Source organism: Mobula hypostoma, chromosome 1 (genome assembly GCF_963921235.1).
Source record: "Mobula hypostoma chromosome 1, sMobHyp1.1, whole genome shotgun sequence".
Lineage (NCBI taxonomy): Eukaryota > Metazoa > Chordata > Chondrichthyes > Myliobatiformes > Myliobatidae > Mobula > Mobula hypostoma.
Genome location: NC_086097.1, coordinates 100,040,383 through 100,063,622, shown reverse-complemented (window position 1 = coordinate 100,063,622; position 23,240 = coordinate 100,040,383). Strand labels below are relative to the sequence as shown.

Below are 23,240 nucleotides of genomic sequence, written 5' to 3'. Positions count from 1 at the left end.
TTTTGTTCTGTTTACATTTCAGCCGTAATGGATGTGTATTTGATAGGATTTCGCTTCATGGATCCTTTTAGATTGGCACCAAAATGATGGCTCAAAACCCTCTTTTACATAAATTTCTTCACCCCCTAAACTCCCCCAGAGTTTCTGTTGCTTTAAAATCTCAATGTCTGAATACACTTTGCCCTTTTAGCTTTATTTTATCTTCATCATCCAGAGGTTTCAGAGGCTACAGTCCTGGCCTTGTTTGTGGGAACATCTTGAACTTTTTTCTTAAATACCTCCTATTCCTCTGATGTCCTTTCCAGTGACTATTTCCTGAGCATTTTAAGTCACTTGTGCGAATTAAAGTTTCCTTCTCTCAGATTACAACTCTTACAGAATTTTGCCTTCCTTCTTTTCTCTATCTGTACCATCTAACTGTATAGGATCAGTGTTCTCCCTTCTTTGGCTCAGCTTTGTTCAGAATCACAGAGAGATACCACATGGAAACAGATCTCCTACCATAATCACCAACTGATCAGCTTATATGTGCTCTATGCTATATTAACAACAACTTTGCAGCTGGTCTTAACACAAGGATGTGGAATTTGCTGTGAATCAGTAGAAGCAAAGGAAAATATTGCTGATGTTGGAGATCTGAAATTGAAACAGAAAACGCTGGAAACGCTCAGTGTAGTAGTTAGTGTAACGCCTTACAGCACCAGCGATCAGCGATCGAGATTCCTTTCCCGCCACTGTCTGCAGAGAATTTGTAGATTTGGCTCCTGGCTGCATAGTGTCCCTCCAGGTGTCCATTTTCCTCCCACATTCCAAAGATGTACTGTTACGGTTCGAGAGTTGTGGGCATGTTACGTCAATGCCAGAAGCGTGGCGACACGTGTGGGCCGTCCAGCACAATTCTCATTAATTTCATTTGATGCAAACAACACATTTCAATGTACGTGACAGCAAACCAAAAGAGTTAAGAGCAGAATGCAGCCATTTGACCCATCAAGTCTGTTCTGCCATTTCCTCATGGCTAATCCAATTTTCCTCTTAGTTCCAATATCCTTCTTCCAGTATCCCTTCATGCCCTGACCAGCCAAGAATCTATCATCTTCTGCCTTAAATATACACAAAGATTTGGCCTCCACAGATGCTTGTGGCAAAGAATTCCACATATTCACCACTCCCTGACTAAAGAAACCAATATATGCAACAAATAAAGCTAACCTTTGTTTGCATTTCCATTGGAATACTCCTGGAGTCATGTGCCAAAGATTAAGATGTCCTGCTTCTCAACCTCTTTCCTAACTCCTTAAAATTCACCTGCAGGACTTCATCCTTGGTTTTTATCTCTTGCCGATGGAACTGACATGGACCAGAACCTCTGACTGTTCACCATTCCCCTCCAGAATGTTCTCCAGTTCCTCAGTATCCTTGACCACGATTCAACAGAAGAAACATAACATCTTGGAATTTCATCTACAACAACAGAAATGCCTGCCTTCCCCTCCAACTACAGAATGCTCCTACATCTTACACTGAGCATTGTACCGAACATCTGTCACTTTAATTCTACATCCTATTCTCACTCCAACTTGTTTATGGCCCCTTAAACCATTACAATGAGGCTCAATGCAAGCCTGAGGAAGAGCACCTCAGCTTCCATCTAGTCAAGCTGCAGCCTTTCAGACGCAATATCAAATCACCCACTTTCTCTGAATCAGAACAAACCATTTCTGCTTCAAGTCATCCATCTGTGATTTTCTCTGTTTTTCTCTCCATTAGTTCAGCCTAATTTGCTGCCCTGCTATTAGCAACATACATCACTGACAAAGAAGCATAATCATGCTTTAATTGTCACATTAATCCATTTGACCTGGACTTACCCTGTCAAATATAACATTTGTCCCATTAATCGCTCCTGCCACATTCTCTGCAACTTAAAATAACATTTTTCTATCTCTTTCCCAGTTCAACAAAGGGTCTCCAACTTGAAACATTAACTGCTTGTATTTCAATAGATACTGTCTGATCTGCTGAGTATTTCCAACATTTTTTTTAATTATAATGTTACAACTGTCACCTTCAAAAATCACACATGGTGCTTTGGTCTTGACCATCAGTATTGATTCAAGAGCAAGATTTTTTCTATATATTGATAATAATTTATTCATAAATATTACAAAATGTGTAGGACACATCATTCTCAGTATGAATTGTACAATTATTTGTGACCACAAGACAGAATTAGGGCATTTGATGCATCAGTTCTGCTCTGCTATTTGATTCTGGATAATTTACTTTCCTTCTCAGCCCCATTCTCCTTCCTTTTCCCTGTAACCTTTGATGCCCTCGCTAATCAAGAACCCATCAGCCTCTGCTTTTGATACATCCAATGACTTCCACGCCCATCTGTGACAATGATTTCCACAGATTCACCACTCTCTGGCAAAAGAAATTCCTCCTCATCTTTGTTCTGAAAGGACATCCTTCTGTGCCCTCTGGTCCTAGACTTTTTCACTATTAGAAACATGGTCTCTGTGTCCACACTCTGTCTAGCTCCTGCAATATTGGGTAGGTGTTAAAAAGAGAACTCCACTCATTCTTTTGAGCAAGGACAGGCCCAGAGCCAGCGAACAATCTCATACTACATCAACCCTTTCATTTCTGGGATCACTCCTGCGAACCTCCTCTAGATCTTTTCCAATGCCAGCACATCATTCCTTAGAAACTGAGCACAATAACAAAATGTGGTCTGATCAATGTCTTATAAAGCTTCAGTGTCACATCCTTGCTTTAATATTCTAGTCTCCTTGAATAAACACTAATGCTGCATTACCTTCTTCACTACCAATTCAACCTGCGTGTTAACCGTTATGGAATCCTAAATTATTAATTATTTGAATTATTCTGGCATGTCATTCATTTTCATGTACATACTTTTTTTGAGATAACATTCCAAATGATTTATAACACGAGACATAGGAGCATGATTAGGCCATTCGGCCCATCATCTGCTCCACCATTTCATCATGGCTGATCCATTTCCCTCTCAACCCCATCTCCTACCTTCTCCCTGTAAACTTTCACACCCTGACTAACCAAAACCTATCAACCTCCAACTTAAGTACACCCAATGATCTGGCCTCCACAGTGGCCTGTGGCAACGAATTCCACAGATTCCCCAACCTCTGGCTAAAGAATTCCTCATCTCCGTTCTAAAGGTATATCCCTCTATTCTGAGGCTGTGCCCTCTGGTCCTAGACTCCCCCACCATAGGAAACAGCCTCTCCACATCCACTCTATCTGGGCCTTTCAATATTTGATAGGTTTCAATGAGCTTGCCCCTCTTTCTTCTAAACGTCAGTGAGTACAGACCTAGAACCATCAAACTCTCCTTATACATTAACCCTTTCTTTCCCAGAATCATTCTTTTGATCCTCCTCTGCAACCCCTTCAATGCCAGCACACCTGATCTTATACAAGGGTCACAAAATTTATACATAGGATCTAGTTCTCGCAGTGTACAATGGCAGCCTGTGGCCGTTACACCCTTCAGAAAGTTGTTCACAACCTTGCCAATCTTCCACATTCTGTCTATCTTCTTGCGCTGGAAGAGTCACAAAATTTGGGAAAGCAAAGGGTGTCTTTCACTGAGTTGATCTTCCAACAGCATTTAGTGATTGTCTCAGTGTGCACCCTATGGAGCATATCCTTGTGTAACACAGCTGCTCAAGATGAAGGTGGGTGCTACCGTAGTGTAGCGGTTAATGTGAAGTTATTACAGCTAAGGGCGTTCCAAAGTTCAGAGTTCAATTCTGGCACCATCTGTAAAAGGGAAGGAAAGTGCAAAAGAGGTCATGAACATCTCCAGAACAAATAAAAAGACAAAAGATTTCAAAAAGGGATAAGGATTCAACAAAAATCAAAAAGAGTGATAAATATAGAACTGAAGGTGTTACATTTGAAAGCACACACACATTAACATCTAAGGATGCACATTGTATTGAAAGGATAGGCAGATAGGCAAAGGAGATGGAGTAGCTCTGTGGGTAAAACATGGAAATAATATCCTTAGAAAGAAGTGACATAGGATCAGAAGTTGTAGAATTCCTGTGGGTAGAGTTAAGAAACTGCAAGTAAAAGAACCCTGATGGGAGTTATATACAGGCCTCCGAACAGTAGCCAGGATGTGGGGTACAAATTACAATGAGAGATAGAAAAGGCATGATAAAAGGGCAATGTTATGATAATCATGGGTTACTTCACTATGCAAGTAGATTAGGAAAATCAGGTTGGTGTTGAAAAGTAGAAAAGCAGGAGAAGATGGTGGTGCCGCGCAGCTCGCAGCTGCCACTCCGGTGGTGATATCTGTTATCTGTCAAGTAGGGTGCTGTGCACAATGGAGGCAGACGTGAGAGCACGGAGGAACATCTGGTGAAACTTCTGAAATGCCTGTTTCGCTGCTGCTGCTACTGTGCAATCCAGAATCTCTGGAGGGGAAGGCCCCGAGTCCTCGGCTTTGCTTGTTGCTGGCGGCCGGGCCCGGGGTCAAAGCGCTCGGCAGAGATGGTGCTTGGTGCTTGGTGTCGGAGGCTCAAAGTTTTCGGACGGACTCAGAGTCCGCTGCAGTCGGGTGCTTCCAATACATCGGCAAGATTGCGGCGCTTGGAGGTTCATGGCAGGGAGAGTTTCTCCCTTCTACCGTCTGCGTGAGATGATGGGGCTATCGGGACTTGAGACTTTTTTTTTCCCCATGCCCATGGTCTGCTCTTTATCAAATTACAGTATTGCTTTGCACTGTTGTAACTATATGTTATAATTATATGGTTTTGTCAGTTTTAGTCTTGGTTTGTCCTGTGTTTCTGTGATATCATTCTGGAGGAACATTTTATCATTTTTTAATGCAGGCATTTCTAAATGACAATAAACGGGACCGAGTGTCCTCATAATCTAATGTAATCTAATCCCAAGAGAAGGAATTTTAGAATGCCTGTCAGGTGGCTTTTTAAGAGCAGCTTGTGGTCAGGCCCCCCAAGGGGAAAGGCAATTCTGGATTGCATGGTATGTAATGAACCAGACTTGATAAGGGAACTTAAGATCAAGGAATCCTAAGGAAACAGTTATCATTATATTGAAACCCCCGGTTTCCTTGGCTGCGCGTCTAGGGAAGACACTCTCCAGTCCCGCCGAACTCGTGAGATTGAGACGGCTCGTCGCACCCCAAACCCCGGTCTGTGTGGGTGCTGTGTCATTTGTTATCCTGCTACAAGTTAGTGCCATAAAATGACAGACAGTACACTGCATACGATTAAAGGAATTATATTTATGAATCATAACTTAACTAAAGGGTTAGTAAAGAAAAACAAAAAGAAAAGGGCTCATTTTAATTAAACAGTCAAATGTGCATAATTTGGAGCTCAGTGTTTCGCCATATTCACCGATCCTCAATCGATCATTGCCTCTGGCTTAATCGATTTGCAGTCCCGCTCAGGGTCAAATCATATGACCTGTTCTCTCCAACGTCTTCTCTCTTCATCTCCTGCCGAACAAAAGCCCAAGCCCACCCTTAGTGTTCCTCACAGAAAAACCTCCCCTCAGATCTACCATCCTAATTGGATGGCATACATTTCTCATCATCCCTTATCTTCAACAATAAAACAAACAAGCGAAAACAGAACAGACTGTTCTTACAGAACCGCTAAATGGAATACATACAGCATAACAGTAAAAATATGAACCAGGGCATTACAATATGATTGAGTTCCCCCTGCAGTTGAAGAGGGAGAAGCTAAAATAAGATGTATCGGTATTACAATGGAGTAAAAGGAACTATTGAGGCTTGAGAGAGGAGCTGGCCAAAGTTGATTGAAAGGCATAAGATATATACATCCCAAAGATGAAGAAGGGGAAGATGAGGCAACTGAGGCTGTCAAGACAAATCAAAGACACCATAAGAGCAAAACAGAGGGCATATAGCAAAAATTAGTGGGAGGCTAGAGAAGTGGGGAACTTTAAAAAACCAACAGAAGGCAACTAAAAAAGCCATAAAGAGAGAAAAGATGAAATAGGAAGGCAAGCTAGCCAAAAATATCACAGAGGATTTCAGAAATTTTGTTCAGAAGTACAGTGCCTATAAAAAGTATCCCCACCCCATCCCCCTATAAGTTTTCATGTTTATTGTTTTACAAATTGAATCACAGTGAATTTAATTTGGCTTTTTTGACACTGATCAACAGAAAAAGACTCTTTTTTGTCAACGTGAAAACAAATTTCTACAAATTGGTCTAAATTTATTACAATTATTAAACACAAAATAATTGATTGCATAATTACTCACCCCCTTCAAGTCAGTATTTAGTAGATGCTCCTTTGGCAGCAACTACAGCCTTGAGTCTGTGTGGATAGGTCTCTATCAGCTTTGCACACCTGGACACTGCAATTTCTCCCCCATTCTTCTTTACAAAACTGCTCAAACTCTGTCAGATTGCATGGGGATCATGAGTGAACAGCCCTTTTCAAGTCCAGCCACAAATTCTCAATTGGATTGAGGTCTGGACTCTGACTTGGCCTCTCCAGAACATTAATGTTGTTGTTTTGAAGCCATTCCTGTGTAGCTTTGGCTTTATGCTTAGCGTCATTGCCTTGCTGGAAAACAAATCTTTTCCCAAGTTGCAGTTCTCTTACAGACTGCATCAGGTTTTCCTTCAGGATTTCCCGAATTTAGCTGAATTCATTTTACCTTCTACCTTCACAAGCCTTCCAGGGCCTGCTGTAGTGAAACATCCCACAGCATGATGCAGCCACCACCATGCTTCATGGTGGGGATGGTGTGTTTTTGATGATGTGCGGTGTTTAGTCCGATGGCCAAAAAGCTCAATTTTGGTTTCATCGAACCATAGAACCTTCTTCCAGCTGACTTCAGAGTTTCCCACATGCTTTCTGGCAAATTCTAGCTGAGATTTCATGTGAGTTTTTTCCCCCAACACTGGCTTTCTCTTTGCCACTTTCCAATAAAGCTGCAACTGGGCAACAGTTGTTGTACGTGCTCTCCCATCTCAGCCACTGAAGCTTGTAACTCGTGCAGTTTTCATAGGTCTCTTGGTGGCCTCCCTCACTGGTCCCTTCTTGCCTGGTCACTCAGTTTTGAGAACAGCCTGCTCTGGGCAGATTTACAGCTGTGCCATATTCTTTCCATTTCTTGATGACTGACTGAACTATACTCCAAGAGATATTCAATGACTTGGAAATTTTCTTGTATCCATCTCCGGACATGCTTTTCAATAACCTTTTTGCAGAGTTGCTTGGAGTGTTCTTTTGTCTTCATGGTGTAGTTTTTGCCAGGATACTGACTCACCAGCAGTTGGACCTTCCAGATACGGGTGTATTTTACTACAATCAATTGAAACACCTTGCCTCCATTTAATTAATTATGTGACTTCTAAAACCAACTGGCTGCACCAGTGATGATTTGGTGTGTCACATTAAAAGGGAGTGAATGCTTACACAATCAATTATTTTGTGTTTTATATTTGTAATTAATTTACATCACTTTGTAGAGATCTGTTTTCACTTTGACAGGAGAGTCTTTTTCTGTTGATCAGTGTCAAAAAGCCAAACTAGATCCACTGTGATTCAACGTCGTAAAACAATGAAACATGAAAATTTCTTGGGGGGGGGCAGTGAATACTTTTTATAGGCAATGTATAAAGAGTAAGGAGAGGTGAGAATGATTCAAAGATGACACCAGAGAGGTAGTAATGGAGTACAAAACTACAGCGAGTGAACTCAGTAAGTATTCTCCTGACATCAGCAATTTGAGAGAGTCAGGGGCAGAAGTGAGCATAGTTGTCATTAATAAGGGGAAAGTGATTGGGAAGCTGAAAGGGTTGAAGGTAGGTAGTTCAGTTGGACCTGTTCCCCCACCTAGAGCACCTAATCATTTCAGTACCAAGCCTTCTACTTACTGAGACAGTTCTCCACTGTATTCCTAACTGCAGCTTACATACTGCCAAAGGCAGATGTTGGCCAAGCATTCAATGCATAGAATGCCATGATTAGCAAACAAGGAACAGCCTTGCCTGACACTTCACATCCTTGCTGGGGACTGTAATCGGGCTAGTGTGAAGAAATCTCTGCCCAGCTGCCATCAGTCTATCACTGGCGGCAACCCTGGGGTCCTGACTCCACCACTGTTACATGACAATGAGGAACACCTACCGTTTCACCCCTACACCTCCTTTCAGGAAATCTGATCATCTGGCTGACCCCTCCTGCCTGCGTACAGGCAGAGGTTGAGGTGTGAGGGACCAGAGATAAGGAAAACAAAGCGGTGGTTGTGGGAGGCAGAGGAGCAACTGGAGGATTTCTTCCAGTCAGCTGACTAGGCCACATTCAAGAACTTATCAGAGGTCCTGAATGAATATGCCACAGTTGTCACACACTTCATAAGGATACGTGGGTACGTGGCCAAGTGGTTACGGCATTGGACTAGCGACCTGAAGGTCGTGAGTTCGAGCCCCAGCCGAGGGAACATGTTGCGTCCTTGAGCAAGGCACTTAGCCACACATTGCTCAGTGACGACACCGGTGCCAAGCTGTATGGGTCTTAATGCCCTTCCCTTGGACAATATCGGTGTCGTGGAGAGGGGAGACTTGCAGCATGGGCAACTGCTGGTCTTCCATACAACCTTGCCCAGGCCTGCGCCCTGGAGATTGAAGACTTTCCAGGTGCAGATCCATGGTCTTGCAAGAGTAACAGATGCCTTTGTCTTGTTTGTCTGTCATAAGGATACACATGGATGAGTGTGTCCCCACAAAATCACTCAGAGTCTTCCCCAACCAGAAGCCCTGGATAGCGCTAGATCGGTGCCATTCAGGCCTAGCGACCAACAAACTACGAGAGATACTGGTATTGCCTTGGGAGCAAAGTGGCATTTCTAAATCGAATTTGAATCCTAGAGGATGCTCAACAGTTGTGGCAGTGTTTGAATGCTATCACCTCCTACAAAGCCAAACCAAACAACGAGGTTTCACTCCCAGATGAGCTCAATGCTTTTTGTGCTCACTTTGACCAACAGAACATGGAGGTACTTTCACAAACCCCGACAGCCCCCCGACGACCCTGTGATTTCATGGTAGCTTAGTGGTTAGTGTGACGTTAGTACAGCTCGGGGAGATCCAGGGTTGGGAGTTCAATTCCGCTGCCAGTCTTTAAGAAATCTCTTTACACCCTCCCCAAGGACTGCCTGGGTTTTCTCCAGGTCCTCTGGTTTCCTCCCACAGTCCAGAAACATACCAAGTAGGTTAACTGGTCATTGTAAATTGTCCTATGATTAGGTTAGGGTTAATTGGGTTTGTTGGGGGTTGTTCAAAGGGCCGACTCTGCGCTATATTACTAAATAAAATATAAAATAAATATAACAAAATTCCAGTCTCTGAAACCAACGTTACTTCATGAACCCATGGAAAGCATCAGGCCCAGACGGTGTGCTGGGCCAAGTACTGAAGACCTGGGCTAACCAACAGGCTGGAGTGTTCACTGAGATGTTGAACCTCTCACTTCGGCAGTCTGAGGTACCCACCCGCTTCAGGCAGGCTTCAATTATACCAGTGCCTGAGAAGAACGTGGTCACCTGCCTCATTGACTGTTGCCCAGTAGCACTTACAGCCACTGCGACGAAGTGCTTTGAGAGGTTGGTGATGAAACATATAACCCCTGCCTGAGCAGTGGATTGGCTGCCTACATCAGGATGCTCGTCATTGACGACAACTCTGCATTCAACACCATTGTCCCTCAAAACTAATCAACAAGCTCCCAGACTGAGGCCTTGATACCCCCTTGTGCAACTGGATCCTCATCTTCCTCTGTTGCAGACCCACTAGTTCGGATCAGCAACAAAATCTCCTCCACAATCACCACAATGATGTGTGCTTAGCCTTCTGTTCTGCTCAGTTGATACTTATGATCATGAGGCTAAGTACAGCTCCAATGTCATATTTAAGTTTGCTGATGACATCATCATTGCTGGCTGAATTAAAGATGGTGATGAGTCTGTGTACAGGAGGGAGATCGAAAATCTGGCTGAACGGTACCACAACAACCACCTCTCCCTCAATATCAGCAAAACCAGGCCAGATTATTGACTACAGGAAGAGGAAACCAGAAATCCACGATCCTCATTAAGGGATCAGAGGTGGAGAGGGTCAGTAACTTTAAATTCCTTGGCGCTATCATTTCCGAGGATCTGTCCTGGGACCAGCAGGCAAGTGCCGTTACAAAGGCGGCACAGCAGCGCCCCGACTTCCTTACAAGTTTGTGCAGATTTGGCATCTCATCTGAAGCTTTGACAGACTTCTATAGATGCACAGTGGAGGTTGAAAGGTTGTATCACAGCATGGTGATGGAACAGCAATACCCAAGAATGTATTTGTACATAGAAAGTAAACTAGACTCAACTCGATCTCATCACAGTCCAGAGTTTCAAACTGTGTAACTGACTTTGTTACTTACTTTTCTGCATCATATTCCTCCCAAACCCCTTGGCGTCCCAGGCTCTCCCAGGTGACTGCTCGCATCTCAGTCTGGCTTCTCGATGCTGCAGAGACCCACCAATGACAGGTGGGACAAGGCCCTCAACTCTGCAGTCACTCCTGTACCTCAACTCTGGTTTCAAAGTTCAAAAGTTCAAAGTAAATTTATTATCAAAGTACATATATGTCACCATATACAACCCTGAGATTCATTTCTTTTTCTTGTGGACAAATCACAGTAATACAAGACAGACAACAGAATCAATGAAAGACCATACCTAACAGGACGATAGGCAATAGGTGCAGGAGAAGGCCATTCGAGCCAGCACCACCATTCACTGTGATCATGGCTGATCATCCACAATCAGTACCCTGTTCCTGCTTTCTCCCCATATCCCTTCACTCCGCTATCTTTAAGAGCTCTATCTAACTCCTTCTTGAAAGAATCCAGAGAATTGGCCTCCACTGCCTTAATAGGCAGAGCATTCCACAGATCCACAACCCTCTGTGTGAAAAAGTTTTTCCTTAACTCCGTTCTAAATGGTCTACCCCTTATGCTTAAACTGTCTGTGGCCTCTGGTTTTGGACTCCCCCAACATCGGGAACATGTTTGCTGCCTCTAGCATGTCCAATCCCTTAATAATCTTACATGTTTCAATCAGATCCCCTCTCATCCTTCTAAATTCCAGTGTATACAAGCCCAGTCGTTCCAATCTTTCAACATATGACATTCCTACCATCCCTGGAATTAACCTAGTGAACCCTGGCTGCACTCCCTCCATAGCAAGAATGTCCTTCCTCAAATTTGGAGACCAAAACTGTACGCAATACTCCAGGTGGGGTCTCACCAGGGCCCTGTACAACTGCAGAAGGACCTCTTTGCTCCTATACTCAATTCCCTTGTTATGAAAGCCAACATGCCATTAGCTCTCTTCACAGCCTGCTGTACCTGTATGCTTACTTTCAGTGACTGATGAACAAGGACACCTAGATCTCGTTGTCAGGACGGACAAACAGCCGATGTGCAAAGAAACCAAACTGTGCAAATACAAAAAGAAAGAGAAAAAAAGGAAATAATAATGAAATAAATTAATTAATACATAAATATTGAGAACACGAGATGAAGAGTCCTTGAAGATGAGTCCATAGGTTGTGGGAATAGCCCTGAGATGGGGCAAGTGAAGTTCAGTGAAGTTATCCCCACCAGTTCAAGACCCTGATGGTTGAGGGGTAATAACTGTTCCTGAACTGATAGTGCAGGTCCTGAGGCTCCTGTACCACCTTCCTGATGGCAGCAGTGAGAACAGAGAATGGTCTGGATGGTAGGTGTCCCTAATGATGGATGCTGCTTTCCTGCAACAGCGCTCCATGTAGATGTGCTCAATGGTGAGGAGAGAGTTACCTGTGATGGACTGACCTGTATCCACTACTTTTCTAGGCTTTTCCATACAGGAGCATGATGCAACTGGTAAGTATACTCTCCACCACATGCCTATATAGGTTTATCAAAGTTTCAGATGACACGCTGAATCTTTGCAAACTTCAAAGAAAGTAGAGGTGCCACCATGTTTCCTTCATAATGGCACTTATGTTCTGAACCAAGAACAGATCCTCTGAAATAATAACACCAAGGAATTTAAAGTTTCTGACTCTCTTCACCTCTAATCCCTGATGAGGACTGGCTCATGGACCTCTGGTTCCCTCCTCCTGAAGTCAATAATCATCTCCTTGGTCCTGCTGACACTGAGTGAGAGGTTGTTGTTATGGCACCACTCAGCCAGATGCATAATCTCCCACCTATATGCTGATCCATCACCACCCCTGATTCCTCCAACAACAGCGGTGTCATTGGCAAACTTAAATTCTTCCCCCAAACTACACCTCTTCACTACACTCTTTGACTGAACACCCAGCCACTTCTCAAACAGCTACTTTTCATGGTCTATTCTCAGACATTGTGTTGTTAGTTCTGTGAAGAACAACGTTTGTTTTTCTCCACTTTGCTTCTTCTAAAGTTTAATGGTGGTTGGCAGACCAACATAAGGTGCATTACTGCCACCTACTGAGTTAGAGAGTGCAGCAAAGAGACAGGAAGTATACCTACTAAATTCCCTGACCCCAAAAAATCTTAAATAATATCAAGAAGTCTAATGCTTTCAGAAAGTCAAATACACTTTATACACATTACAATGGCAGTAATATCTTAACTTTCCACGTTAAACTATCTCTGTCCCAAAGATCTCAATTTATCAACTACATGTTTCCTTAGCAGCTCAAACTGCATTTAAACAATTTATGCTTCGCCGTTTCTTGACAAGTGCACTCCCCACAAATTCCCGTATCATGCATATTAATTCTGAATAAGGAATTATTCAACCTAGCATGTCCAATATGTAAACACCTATGATCAACTTCTTCCTTTCTTTTTATACTCTTCTCCCAGTTGTGTTCCCACCATCCTCTGAATTTTATATAAATATTGTACCTTTTTTTCTTTATCCCAACTTTGTTGTCACAGTGATTGAATAGACCTTTTAATTATGTTTTTCACCACCACCCCTCAAGCAAAGGCACCACTACATTTATATCTTTATTTTAAATGATTACTTGGCAAGAATGTCTGCCACCTCGTTTCCTTCAATCCCAACATGGGCAGCAACCCATATGAAATGTATACACAGATCTAGACCCTGCAGCCTCAACAGATATTCTCCAATCTCATGAAGAGTGTCTGGACTACAACTTCAAATACCAGTTTTAATAGATGTCAAGACCTAGAATGAATCAGAGCACAGAAGTACATAATCAGCGTGTACTTCTTCCACCCTTTCCAAGGCTAAAACGATAGCAACCATCTCAGACATGAATACTGTTACTTGGTCTGACAATTTTTTAATAGTCATCTGAAACAGAAACACCTGAACAACCTGTCATTGAATCTTTTAAAACATCTGTGTAGATATGTAAGAATCCATAATATCTGCCTTGCATGTATTGCTGAACTTCCTGGGCCATTGATAAACAACCACTCCTCATTTTGATCTTTCACTGAAGGCCGAAATCAACCACAGGCAATGGGAAAAACATGGAGGGCTGACAGAAAGGGGCACACTGGGACCATAATCCACATTAAACAACCAGAATTTTGTACCCATTCCATTCCCAACCACCCAAAACTGAAGACTTTATGAATGCAGAGCTCTCATCACTCTACCAATGTTGCCAATACTGGATGACCAACTTTATGACCTCTTACATTAACTCAATAAACCATTTCTAACTGTAACCTGTGTAGATGTATGGTACTTCACCCATTTCTACAGGCAATGCTGAAACTGGGTATGATTTAATTGAACCACAACACAATCTCGATGATTGAACTTTATCTAGCGGCTTTAAGGCTGTTGGCGAGGCTAACCCATAAGCAACACATCCATAATAAAGACAGATCTGATTAAAGTAATATACATTTGTCTAAGTGACCTCCTACTTGCATTCCCAATTGCACCCAAGCACCAGAGCACACTAAGGGCTTTTTTTACACTCCTCTAGAATCATAAGACCATAAGACAAAGGAGCAGAAGTCGGCCATTCGGCCCATCGAGTCTGCTCCGCCATTTTATCATGAGCTGATCCATTCTCCCATTTAGTCCCACTCCCCCGCCTTCTCACCATAACCTTTGATGCCCTGGCTACTCAGATACCTATCAATCTCTGCCTTAAATACACCCAATGACTTGGCCTCCACTGCCGCCCATGGCAACAAATTCCATAGATTCACCACCCTCTGGCTAAAAAAATTTCTTCACATTTCTGTTCTGAATGGCCGCTCTTCAATCCTTAAGTCATGCCCTCTCGTACTAGACTCCACCATCATGGGAAACAACTTTGCTACATCCACTCTGTCCATGCCTTTCAACATTCAAAATGTTTCTATCAGGTCTCCCCTCATTCTTCTAAACTCCAAGGAATACAGTCCAAGACTGGACAAACGTTCCTCATATGTTAACCCTCTCATTCCCAGAATCATTCTAGTGAATCTTCTCTGTACCCTCTCCAATGTCAGCACATCCTTTCTTAAATAAGGAGACCAAAACTGCCCACAGTACTCCAAGTGAGATCTCACCAATGCCTTATAGGGCCTCAACATCACATACCTGCTCCTATACTCTATTCCTCTAGAAATGAATGCCAACCTTGCATTCGCCTTCTTCACCACCGACTCAACCTGGAAGCTAACCTCAAGGGTGTCCTGTACGAGGACTCCCAAATTCTGTTGCATCTCAGAACTTTGAATTCTCTCCCCATTTAAATAATAGTCTGCCTGTTTATTTCTTCTGCCAAAGTGCATAACCATACACTTTCCAACATTGTATTTCATTTGCCACTTCTCTGCCCATTCTTCCGACCTATCCAAGTCTCTCTGCAGACTCTGTTTCCTCAGCACTACCGGCCCCTCCACCTATCTTCGTTTCATCAGCAAACTTAGCCACAAAGCCATCTATTCCATAATCCAAATCATTGATGTACAATGTAAAAAGAAGCGGCCCCAACACTGATCCCTGTGGAACACCACTGGTAACCGGCAGCCAACCAGAATAGGATCCCTTTATTCCCACTCTCTGTTTCCTGCCAATCAGCCAATGCTCTATCCACGTATGTAACTTTCCCATAATTCCATGGGCTCTTATCTTGCTAGGTAGCCTCATGTGTGGCACCATGTCAAAGGCCTTCTGAAAATCCAAATATACAACATCCACTGCATCTCCCTTGTCTAGCCTACTGGTAATTTCCTCAAAAAATTGTAATAGGTTTGTCAGGCAGGATTTTCCTTTAAGGAATCCATGCTGAGTTCTGCCTATCTTGTCGTATGCCTCCAGGTACTCTGTAACCTCATCCTTGACAATCAACTCCAACAACTTCCCAACCACCAATGTCAAGCTAACAAGTCTATAATTTCCTTTTTGCTTCCTTGCCCCCTTCTTAAATAGCAGAGTGACATTTGCAATCTTCCAGTCCTCCAGAACCACGCCAGAATCTATTGACTTTTGAAAGATCATCGCTAATGCCTCCGCAATCTCCACAGCTACTTCCTTCAGAACACGCGGGTGCATTCCATCTGGTCTGGGAGATTTATCTACCTTTAGACTATTCAGCTTCCTGAGTACTTTCTCTGTCGTAATTGTGACTGCGCACACTTCTCTTCCCTGCCACCCTTGAGTGTCCGGTATCCTGCTGATGTCTTCCTCAGTGAAGACTGATGCAAAATACTTGTTCAGTTCCTCTGCCATCTCCTTATCTCCCATTACAATTTCTTCAGCATCATTTTCTATCGGTCCTATATCTACTCTCACCTGTCTTTTACTCTTTATATACTTGAAAAGGCTTTTAGTATCCTCTTTGATATTATCTGCTAGCTTCCTTTCATAGTTCATCTTTTCCCTCTTAATGACCTTCTTAGTTTCCTTTTGTAAACTGTTAAAAACTTCCCAATCCTCTGTCTTCCCACTAATTTTTGTTTCCTTGTATGCCCTCTCCTTTGCTTTAACTTTGGCTTTGACTTCTCTTGTCAGCCACGGTTGCATCCTTTTTCCATTCGAAAATTTCTTCTTTTTTGGAATATACCTGTCTTGCACCTTCCTCACTTCTCGCATAAACTCCAGCCACTGCTGCTCTGCCAATTATATTCACAATTACCTTCCATGTTAGCCCTGTGTTCATCCACATATCTGGAAATGTTACCACTGACTTTTGTTTGAGAGATTTGCCACATAACTTGAGATCAATTGTGGGTGTAATGCTCATTTTAGAAAAAAAACACAAATAACTTGAGTCTTTGAAACAGAAAGTTTAAACTACCCTCCTCCACTTCATTACTAGCTGCCTGCATATTCCTAACTATGTAATTTATATCATCAGTATATAATAATTTGGAAATGTCTGTGCCTACATTTAACAAAATATCATTAATCATAAAATTAAAAGGAGTGGCTACATATTTTCCACTGTAGAGACCCATTCTCTATCCCATTCTCCTTAGAGAACGTTGTCCCACACTAACTTGTATCTTCCTATCCCATAAAAAATTCTTGAATCCAATTTGACATTCTATCACTTCTTCCCATCCTTTCCAGTTTAAGCAGCAATCCGTGTCCAGCTTTCTCTGCGTCAAAGAAAACTGCTACGACTGATCCTTTTATTAACTCGGGCTTCACGAATATCAGGTTCCAAACTTAACGCCATGTTCCTGTTCATGGATTGGTATACAGCTAATTCTCCACTATTTTCCACAAAATAAGAAAGCCCTGCTGTAACCATTCGTCCTATTACCTCACATACCTGTGATGTTAGCGAAACACTTCTACAATTGGAAGGGTCTGATTGATCTTTACCCAGGTTTCAATACAGTGATAACTCCTATTTTCCCAGGAAGCAGGGAAGTCGCCCTTCAACCCATATTGCATTTAGTAATTTCAAACCCAACACAAGTTTCGAATCCGATACCGTTCTCTACTTTGCAAGCACTGCACACGTTCTTATCCACCAGAACGCCAGCTCCGAGAGAGGGCAAACCGACCGAACGGCGCCGCGTCCCGACCGTGAGCGGCCGGGTGGAGCCGCAGTGCGCATGCGGAGGAGTTAAAGTCTGAGCATGTACCAGCCGGCAAGAGCGGGTCCGGCACCGCAAGTAAGATTGGAGCATGCGCATACCTACCAACCGACACTGGACCTGCCCGTCATGTTTGCTCCGGGCATGCGCATGCCTCTCTGAGCATGCGTATTGGATTGACTGCCGGTAGGCTTCTGTCGGTCGGTAGTTCTGTGAATGTCGTTTTAAGGTTTGGCGGCAGTTTAAATGGTTAGTGGTGTTCTTGCGTTCAGTTCACAAGAATCAGCGACTGCTGTGAGTCGTCGGGTGTTTGTACGTATACAACCGAGGTGAGATAATGATGATCTCCACCGTCAGCTGCAAGCGTTGTTCAGGGTCCGGTGCCTTGGGCCCTCTGCCTCAGCCCTGTCCCAAAGACCACCGCCACCTCGGTCCTTGCTTTACAACGAACAGGCAATGCAGTGAAACACGGAACGCATTGGGAGAGATTCGTGGAGAGGAATATGATTCAGCATACAAATTGGATCAGCTCCGCTCGGCAGTTGGTTAAGACCCAGCAGTCTGTGGGTCGAGCAGTATCTGGATGGGGAAGGGGAGGAAAGGAATTGTCGACGACGTTTCGAGATCTGATGCAGGGATTCGACCTGAAACGTCGACAATTCCTCTCCTCATATTGATTCTGCTCGGCCTGCTGAGTTCCTCCTGTAGAACCTGAATGCTTATTGCTCCACATTCCAGCTTCTGCAGTCGCTTGTGTCTCAATCGGTCAGCTTGGACACGTTGGGATGATGAGGCTATCCGTGCATAACTCTGACATTTTCGGACCTTTGGCTCCTGACTGACTCCTTCAAGTGTTTGAGAGGATGGCCCCTACGACAAGCTCATGATCCATAGGGTAGCTGTGATCCCTGAAATTTGACAACCAATTTCCCCCGGGATCAATAAAGTATGACTATGTGAATTACCTGCAGTAGTAACCACAAAGCCATTGGCTAGGTTTCCATAAAATCCTCCTAGTCTGTAAACATGATTGAGGTGACTTGATTCCACCCTGGTTTTAAGACCATAAGACATGGGAGCAAAATTAGGCCATTCAGTCCATCGAGTCTGCTCCAACATTTGATCATGACTGATTTATTTTCCCTTTCAACTCCTTTCTCCTGAACTTTCTCTCTAACCTTTGACATCCTTACTAATCAAGATACTTTCACCTCTGCTTTAAATGTACCCCTATGACTTGTCCTCCACAACCATCAGTGAATTCCACAGATTCACCATCCTCTGGCTAAAGAAATTCTTCCTCATCTAGGTAGCAGAGCTACTTAAATGAATACTTTGCTTCACTATTCATCAGGGAAAAGGATCTTGGCAATTGTGGGGATGATTTGCAGCGGACTGAAACGCTTGAGCATATAGACATTAAGAAAAAGGATGTGTTGGAGCTTTTGAAAATCATTAAGTTAGGTAAGTCGCCAGGTCCGGATGAGATATACCCGAGGCTTTATCTTTGCATCATCAATAGGGATGGGAGAAGTGCCAGAGGACTGGGGGGTTGCAAATGTTGCAAAAGAAGGGAGTAGAGATAACCCAGGAAATTATAGATCAGTGAGTCTGTCTTCAGGGATGGGCAAGTTCAGGGTTGACAAGAGAGGTCAAAGCCAAAGTTAAAGCAAAGGAGAGGGCGTACAAGGGAGCAAAAATTAGTGGGAAGACAGAGGATTGGGAAGTTTTTAAAAGCTTACAAAAGGAAATTAAGAAGGTGATTAAGAGGGAAAAGAACAATGAAAGGAAGCTAGCAGATAATATCAAAGAGAATACTAAAAGCTTTTTCAAGTATATAAAGAGTAAAAGACAGGTGAGAGTAGATATAGGACCGATAGAAAATGATGCTGGAGAAATTGTAATGGGAGATAAGGAGATGGCGGAGGAACTGAACGATTATTTTGCATCAGTCTTCACTGATGAAGACAGCAGTATACCGGACACTCAAGGGTGGCAGGGAAGAGAAGTGTGCGCAGTCACAATTACGACAGAGAAAGTACTCAGGAAGCTGAATAGGCTAAAGGTAGATAAATCTCCCAGACCAGATGGAATGCACCGTTGTGTTCTGAAGGAAGTAGCTGTGGAGATGGCAGAGGCATTAGCGATGATCTTTCAAAAGTCGATAGATTCTGGCATGGTTCCGGAGGACTGGAAGATTGCAAATGTCACTCCGCTATTTAAGAAGGGGGCAAGGAAGCAAAAAGGAAATTATAAACCTGTTAGCTTGACATTGGTGGTTGGGAAGTTGTTGGAGTCGATTGTCAAGGATGAGGTTACGGAGTACCTGGAGGCATATGACAAGATAGGCAGAACTCAGCATGGATTCCTTAAAGGAAAATCCTGCCTGACAAACCTATTACAATTTTTTGAGGAAATTACAAGTAGGCTAGACAAAGGAGATGCAGTGGATGTTGTATATTTGGATTTTCAGAAGGCCTTTGACAAGGTGCCACACATGAGGCTACTTAACAAGATAAGAGCCCATGGAATTACGGGAAAGTTACATACGTGGATAGAGCATTGGCTGATTGGCAGGAAACAGGGAGTGGGAATAAAGGGGTCCTATTCTGGTTGGCTGCCGGTTACCAGTGGTATTCTACAGGGGTCTGTGTTGGGGCCGCTTCTTTTTACGTTGTACATCAACAATTTGGGTTATGGAATAGATGGCTTTGTGGCTAAGTTTGCTGACGATACGAAGATAGGTGGAGGGGCCGGTAGTGCTGAGGAAACAGAGAGTCTGCAGAGAGTCTTGGATAGATTGGAAGAATGGGCAAAAAAGTGGCAAATGAAATACAATGTTGGAAAGTGTATGGTTATGCACTTTGACAGAAGAAATAAATGGGCAGACTATTATTTAAATGGGGAGAGAATTCAAAGTTCTGAGATGCAACGGGACTTGGGAGTTCTCATGCAGGATACCCTGAAGGTTGTAAAGAAAGCTTTTGGTACTTCGATTTATGAAGGACAATGTATTGGGATGTTACATTGAAGTTGTATAAGACGTTGGTGAGACCTAATTTGAAGTATTGTGTGCAGGTTTGGTCACCTACCTACAGGAAAGATGTAAATAAGGTTGAAAGAGGAAAGAGAACATTTACAAAGATATTACTGGGACTGGAGGACCTGACTTATAAGGAAAATTTGAATAGGTTAGTACTTTTTATTCTTTGGACTGTAGAAGATGGAAGGGAGATTTGGTATAGGTATACAAAATTATGAGGGGTATAAATAGGGTAAATGCAAGCAGACTTTAACCACTGAGGTTGGGTGGGACTACAACTGGAGATCAGGGGTTAAGGTTGAAAGGTGAAAAGTTTAAGGGGGACATGAGGGAAAATTTATTCACTCAGTGGGTCAATAGTGTTGGACGAGTAGCCAGCGTCAGTGGTGCATGCGAACTTGATTTCAATAATTAAGAGAAGTTTGGATAAATACGTGGATGGCAGGGATATGAAGGGCTATGGTCTGGGTGTAGGTCAATGAGACTGAGCAACTTCATGCACTAAATGGGCCAAGGGACCTGTTTCTGTGCTGTACTTTTCTATGACTATATTCTATGACAGAGATCACAGCTGCCAGATAGACTGACTAGAAGTGTATTGTAGGGATCAATCTCTCATCCACTTGAAGGAATTATCAATGATTTGGATATCTGAATGTGCAAATACATTGCATTGTCTGTTTATTGGAAGTGAAAGACTGAAGGTGGGTTGGTCTTTGGGTCTGGAATGGAGCTGATGAACATCAAACAGTTGTGTATTTGATCGGCAGATTAACTCCTTTCCAACAGATGAAGCTGCTGTATAATGTCAAGGAAGATTGAGAATCTTGTTTCACTGGACAGGACCTGCATTATGACTAGTGCTTTCCAACCACAGGGTGGAGCTCATTGAAGAGGATTTACCTGGTGCAGGCAGCAGGGAGGCCCCTTGACAATTGCCACAATGGTTACTGTGGAGCAGATGGAGGGCCACTCGGCTCCTTGAACTTGCTCTTCTATTTACTGTTGTTTGTGATGTGGACAAAAATGTAGGTGGCTTGTTTCGTAAGTTTGCACATGACGTGAACATTGGGGAACTTGTGGATGGTGGGGAAAACTCTCAAGACATTGCAGGATATTGCTGAGTTAGAAATATGCACAGAAAAATGGCAGATGGAGTTTTCTCTGGCAAGTACAAGCTATTACACTTTGGTAAGTTAAGTACTTGGAGGTATTAATGTACAGAGAGATCTTGCAGAAAGAGCATTCATTTCAAGAGGACAAGAATATAAAAACAACAATATACTGCTGAAGCCCTGAAGGATGCATGGGCCTTGGACAGGATTCAGAGAAGGTTCATATGAATGATCCCAGGAATGAAAGCTTGGATAGAGCCTTTTAACATCTGTTGGGTGAGGGCAGCACCAGAACTGACGCTGCCCTCACATGAATCTCCACCATTATCCCAAACATCTGCACTCTCACTGTCTTCCCGCCACCTTAACTGGGATAGTGTTCCACATGTCCTCACCTACCACCCATGAGCCTCTGCATCCATCACATCATTCTCCACGATTTCCGCTGATTCCAAAGGTTCCACTACCTCCAAACATATCTTTACATCCTCCCCCCATTCCCTGCTTTTTGCAGAGATTGCTCCATCCATGATTCCCTTGTCCATTTGTCCCTCCCCCCTAATCTTCCTCCTGGTACATATTCCTGCAAGTGGCCAAAGTGCAGCACCTGCCCATTCACCTCCTCGGTCACCTCCATTCAGGGCCTCAAGCAGGTAAGGCAACACTTCACCTGTGAAACTGCTGGGGTCCTCTATTGTGTCTGGTGCTCCTGATGCAGCCTCCTGTATATTGGTGAGACCTGTTGTAGATTGGGGGACTGCTTTGTTGAGCACCTCCGCTCCATCCGGCAAAAGCGGAATTTCCCGGTGGCCAATGATTTTAATTCCCATTCCAGCACGTTAATCCATGGCTTCTTGTGCCAAGATGAGGCCACCTTTCCAGTCCTGACGAAGGGTCTCGGCCTGAAACGTCGACTGCACCTCTTCCTAGAGATGCTGCCTGGCCTGCTGCGTTCACCAGCAACTTTTATGTGTGTGGCTTGAATTTCCAGCATCTGCAGAATTCCTGTTGTTTGCGTTTTTTAAAAAAATCAGGAATGATTAAATTATGGAGCGGATTGGATGGGCCCAACGGCCTACTTCTTCAGTATCTTACTGTGTTGTGTGCATCTATAGCTCCCTGAAAGTGGCAGCATGGATAGATCGGTGAAAAAGAAGGTGCCTGGCATTCTTGACTTCATCATTTTAAGACATTGAGTATAAAAATAGGGAAGTCATGCTGCCTCTGTATAGAATTCTGATTAGGCCACATTTGGAGTATTAGGTGGAGTTGATGAAAGTTCTTGTTGATTGGAGAGGGCCAGATGCCTGATGGCCAAATTCCAAAGCATGGGTTCTTGCTCACTGCAGAGGATGTGGTGGTAAAGATGCCTCTGTGAGAAAGGAGGTGTTTAAAGAGAAGCTAATGTAGCAAGGTGATGCCCTCAAAACAAGAGAAAGTAACAGAAATTAAGGTGGCAGACCAAGATATGAATTGGTGACCTGATGATCTACGCTCCAGGGTTCTGAAGGAGGTAGCTGGAGAGGTTGTGGAGGCATTAGTAATGATCTTTCAAGAATCACTAGATTCTGGAATATTTCCAAAGAACTGGAAAATTGCAAATGTCACTCTACTCTTTAAGAATGGAGAGAGGCAAAAGAAAGGAAATTATAGGCCCATTAATCAGACTGAGGTGGTTGGCAAGATGTTAGGGTCCATTATTAAGGATGAGGTTTCAGGGTACTTGGAGTCAGCATGGTTTCCAAGGGGAAATCTTCCCTGACAAATCTATTGGAACTCTGAGGAAATTGCAGTCTTCTTTCATGAAGGTTGGATATCTTTGTGAGGTGGAAAGATTGCTTTGGTCTGGTTCATAGTGAGGGGATATTCTGATGATTATGGGCAGTGTCTACAAAGTCAATGCAATGAGGGCAACATAAGCAAATTGCTGAAGGAACTCAGCAAGTCAGGCAGTA

The 23,240-nt window shown here is 43.3% G+C and overlaps 1 protein-coding gene and 1 long non-coding RNA gene across 7 annotated transcripts in view; one reads left to right on the top strand and one right to left on the bottom strand.

Moving 5' to 3' along the window:
* Positions 1 to 2,127: 2,127 nt before the first annotated feature.
* Positions 2,128 to 17,115, bottom strand: LOC134349427 (uncharacterized). Its single transcript, XR_010018667.1, has 3 exons — positions 17,022 to 17,115; positions 5,427 to 5,527; positions 2,128 to 3,813 (listed from the first exon to the last, which is right to left on the bottom strand). It is a non-coding gene; the product is annotated as an uncharacterized LOC134349427 (long non-coding RNA).
* Positions 17,109 to 23,240, top strand: part of LOC134349397 (DDB1- and CUL4-associated factor 4-like) — a 63,069-nt gene continuing 56,937 nt past the window's right edge. For 2 of the 6 annotated variants that reach the window (XM_063053649.1, XM_063053639.1), the window contains exon 1: positions 17,309 to 17,456. In XM_063053649.1, the coding sequence (XP_062909719.1) occupies positions 17,374 to 17,456 (83 nt within the window). In that variant the 5' untranslated portion in view covers positions 17,309 to 17,373. The other 4 variants (XM_063053673.1, XM_063053664.1, XM_063053658.1 and 1 more) reach the window with 4 other exon arrangements.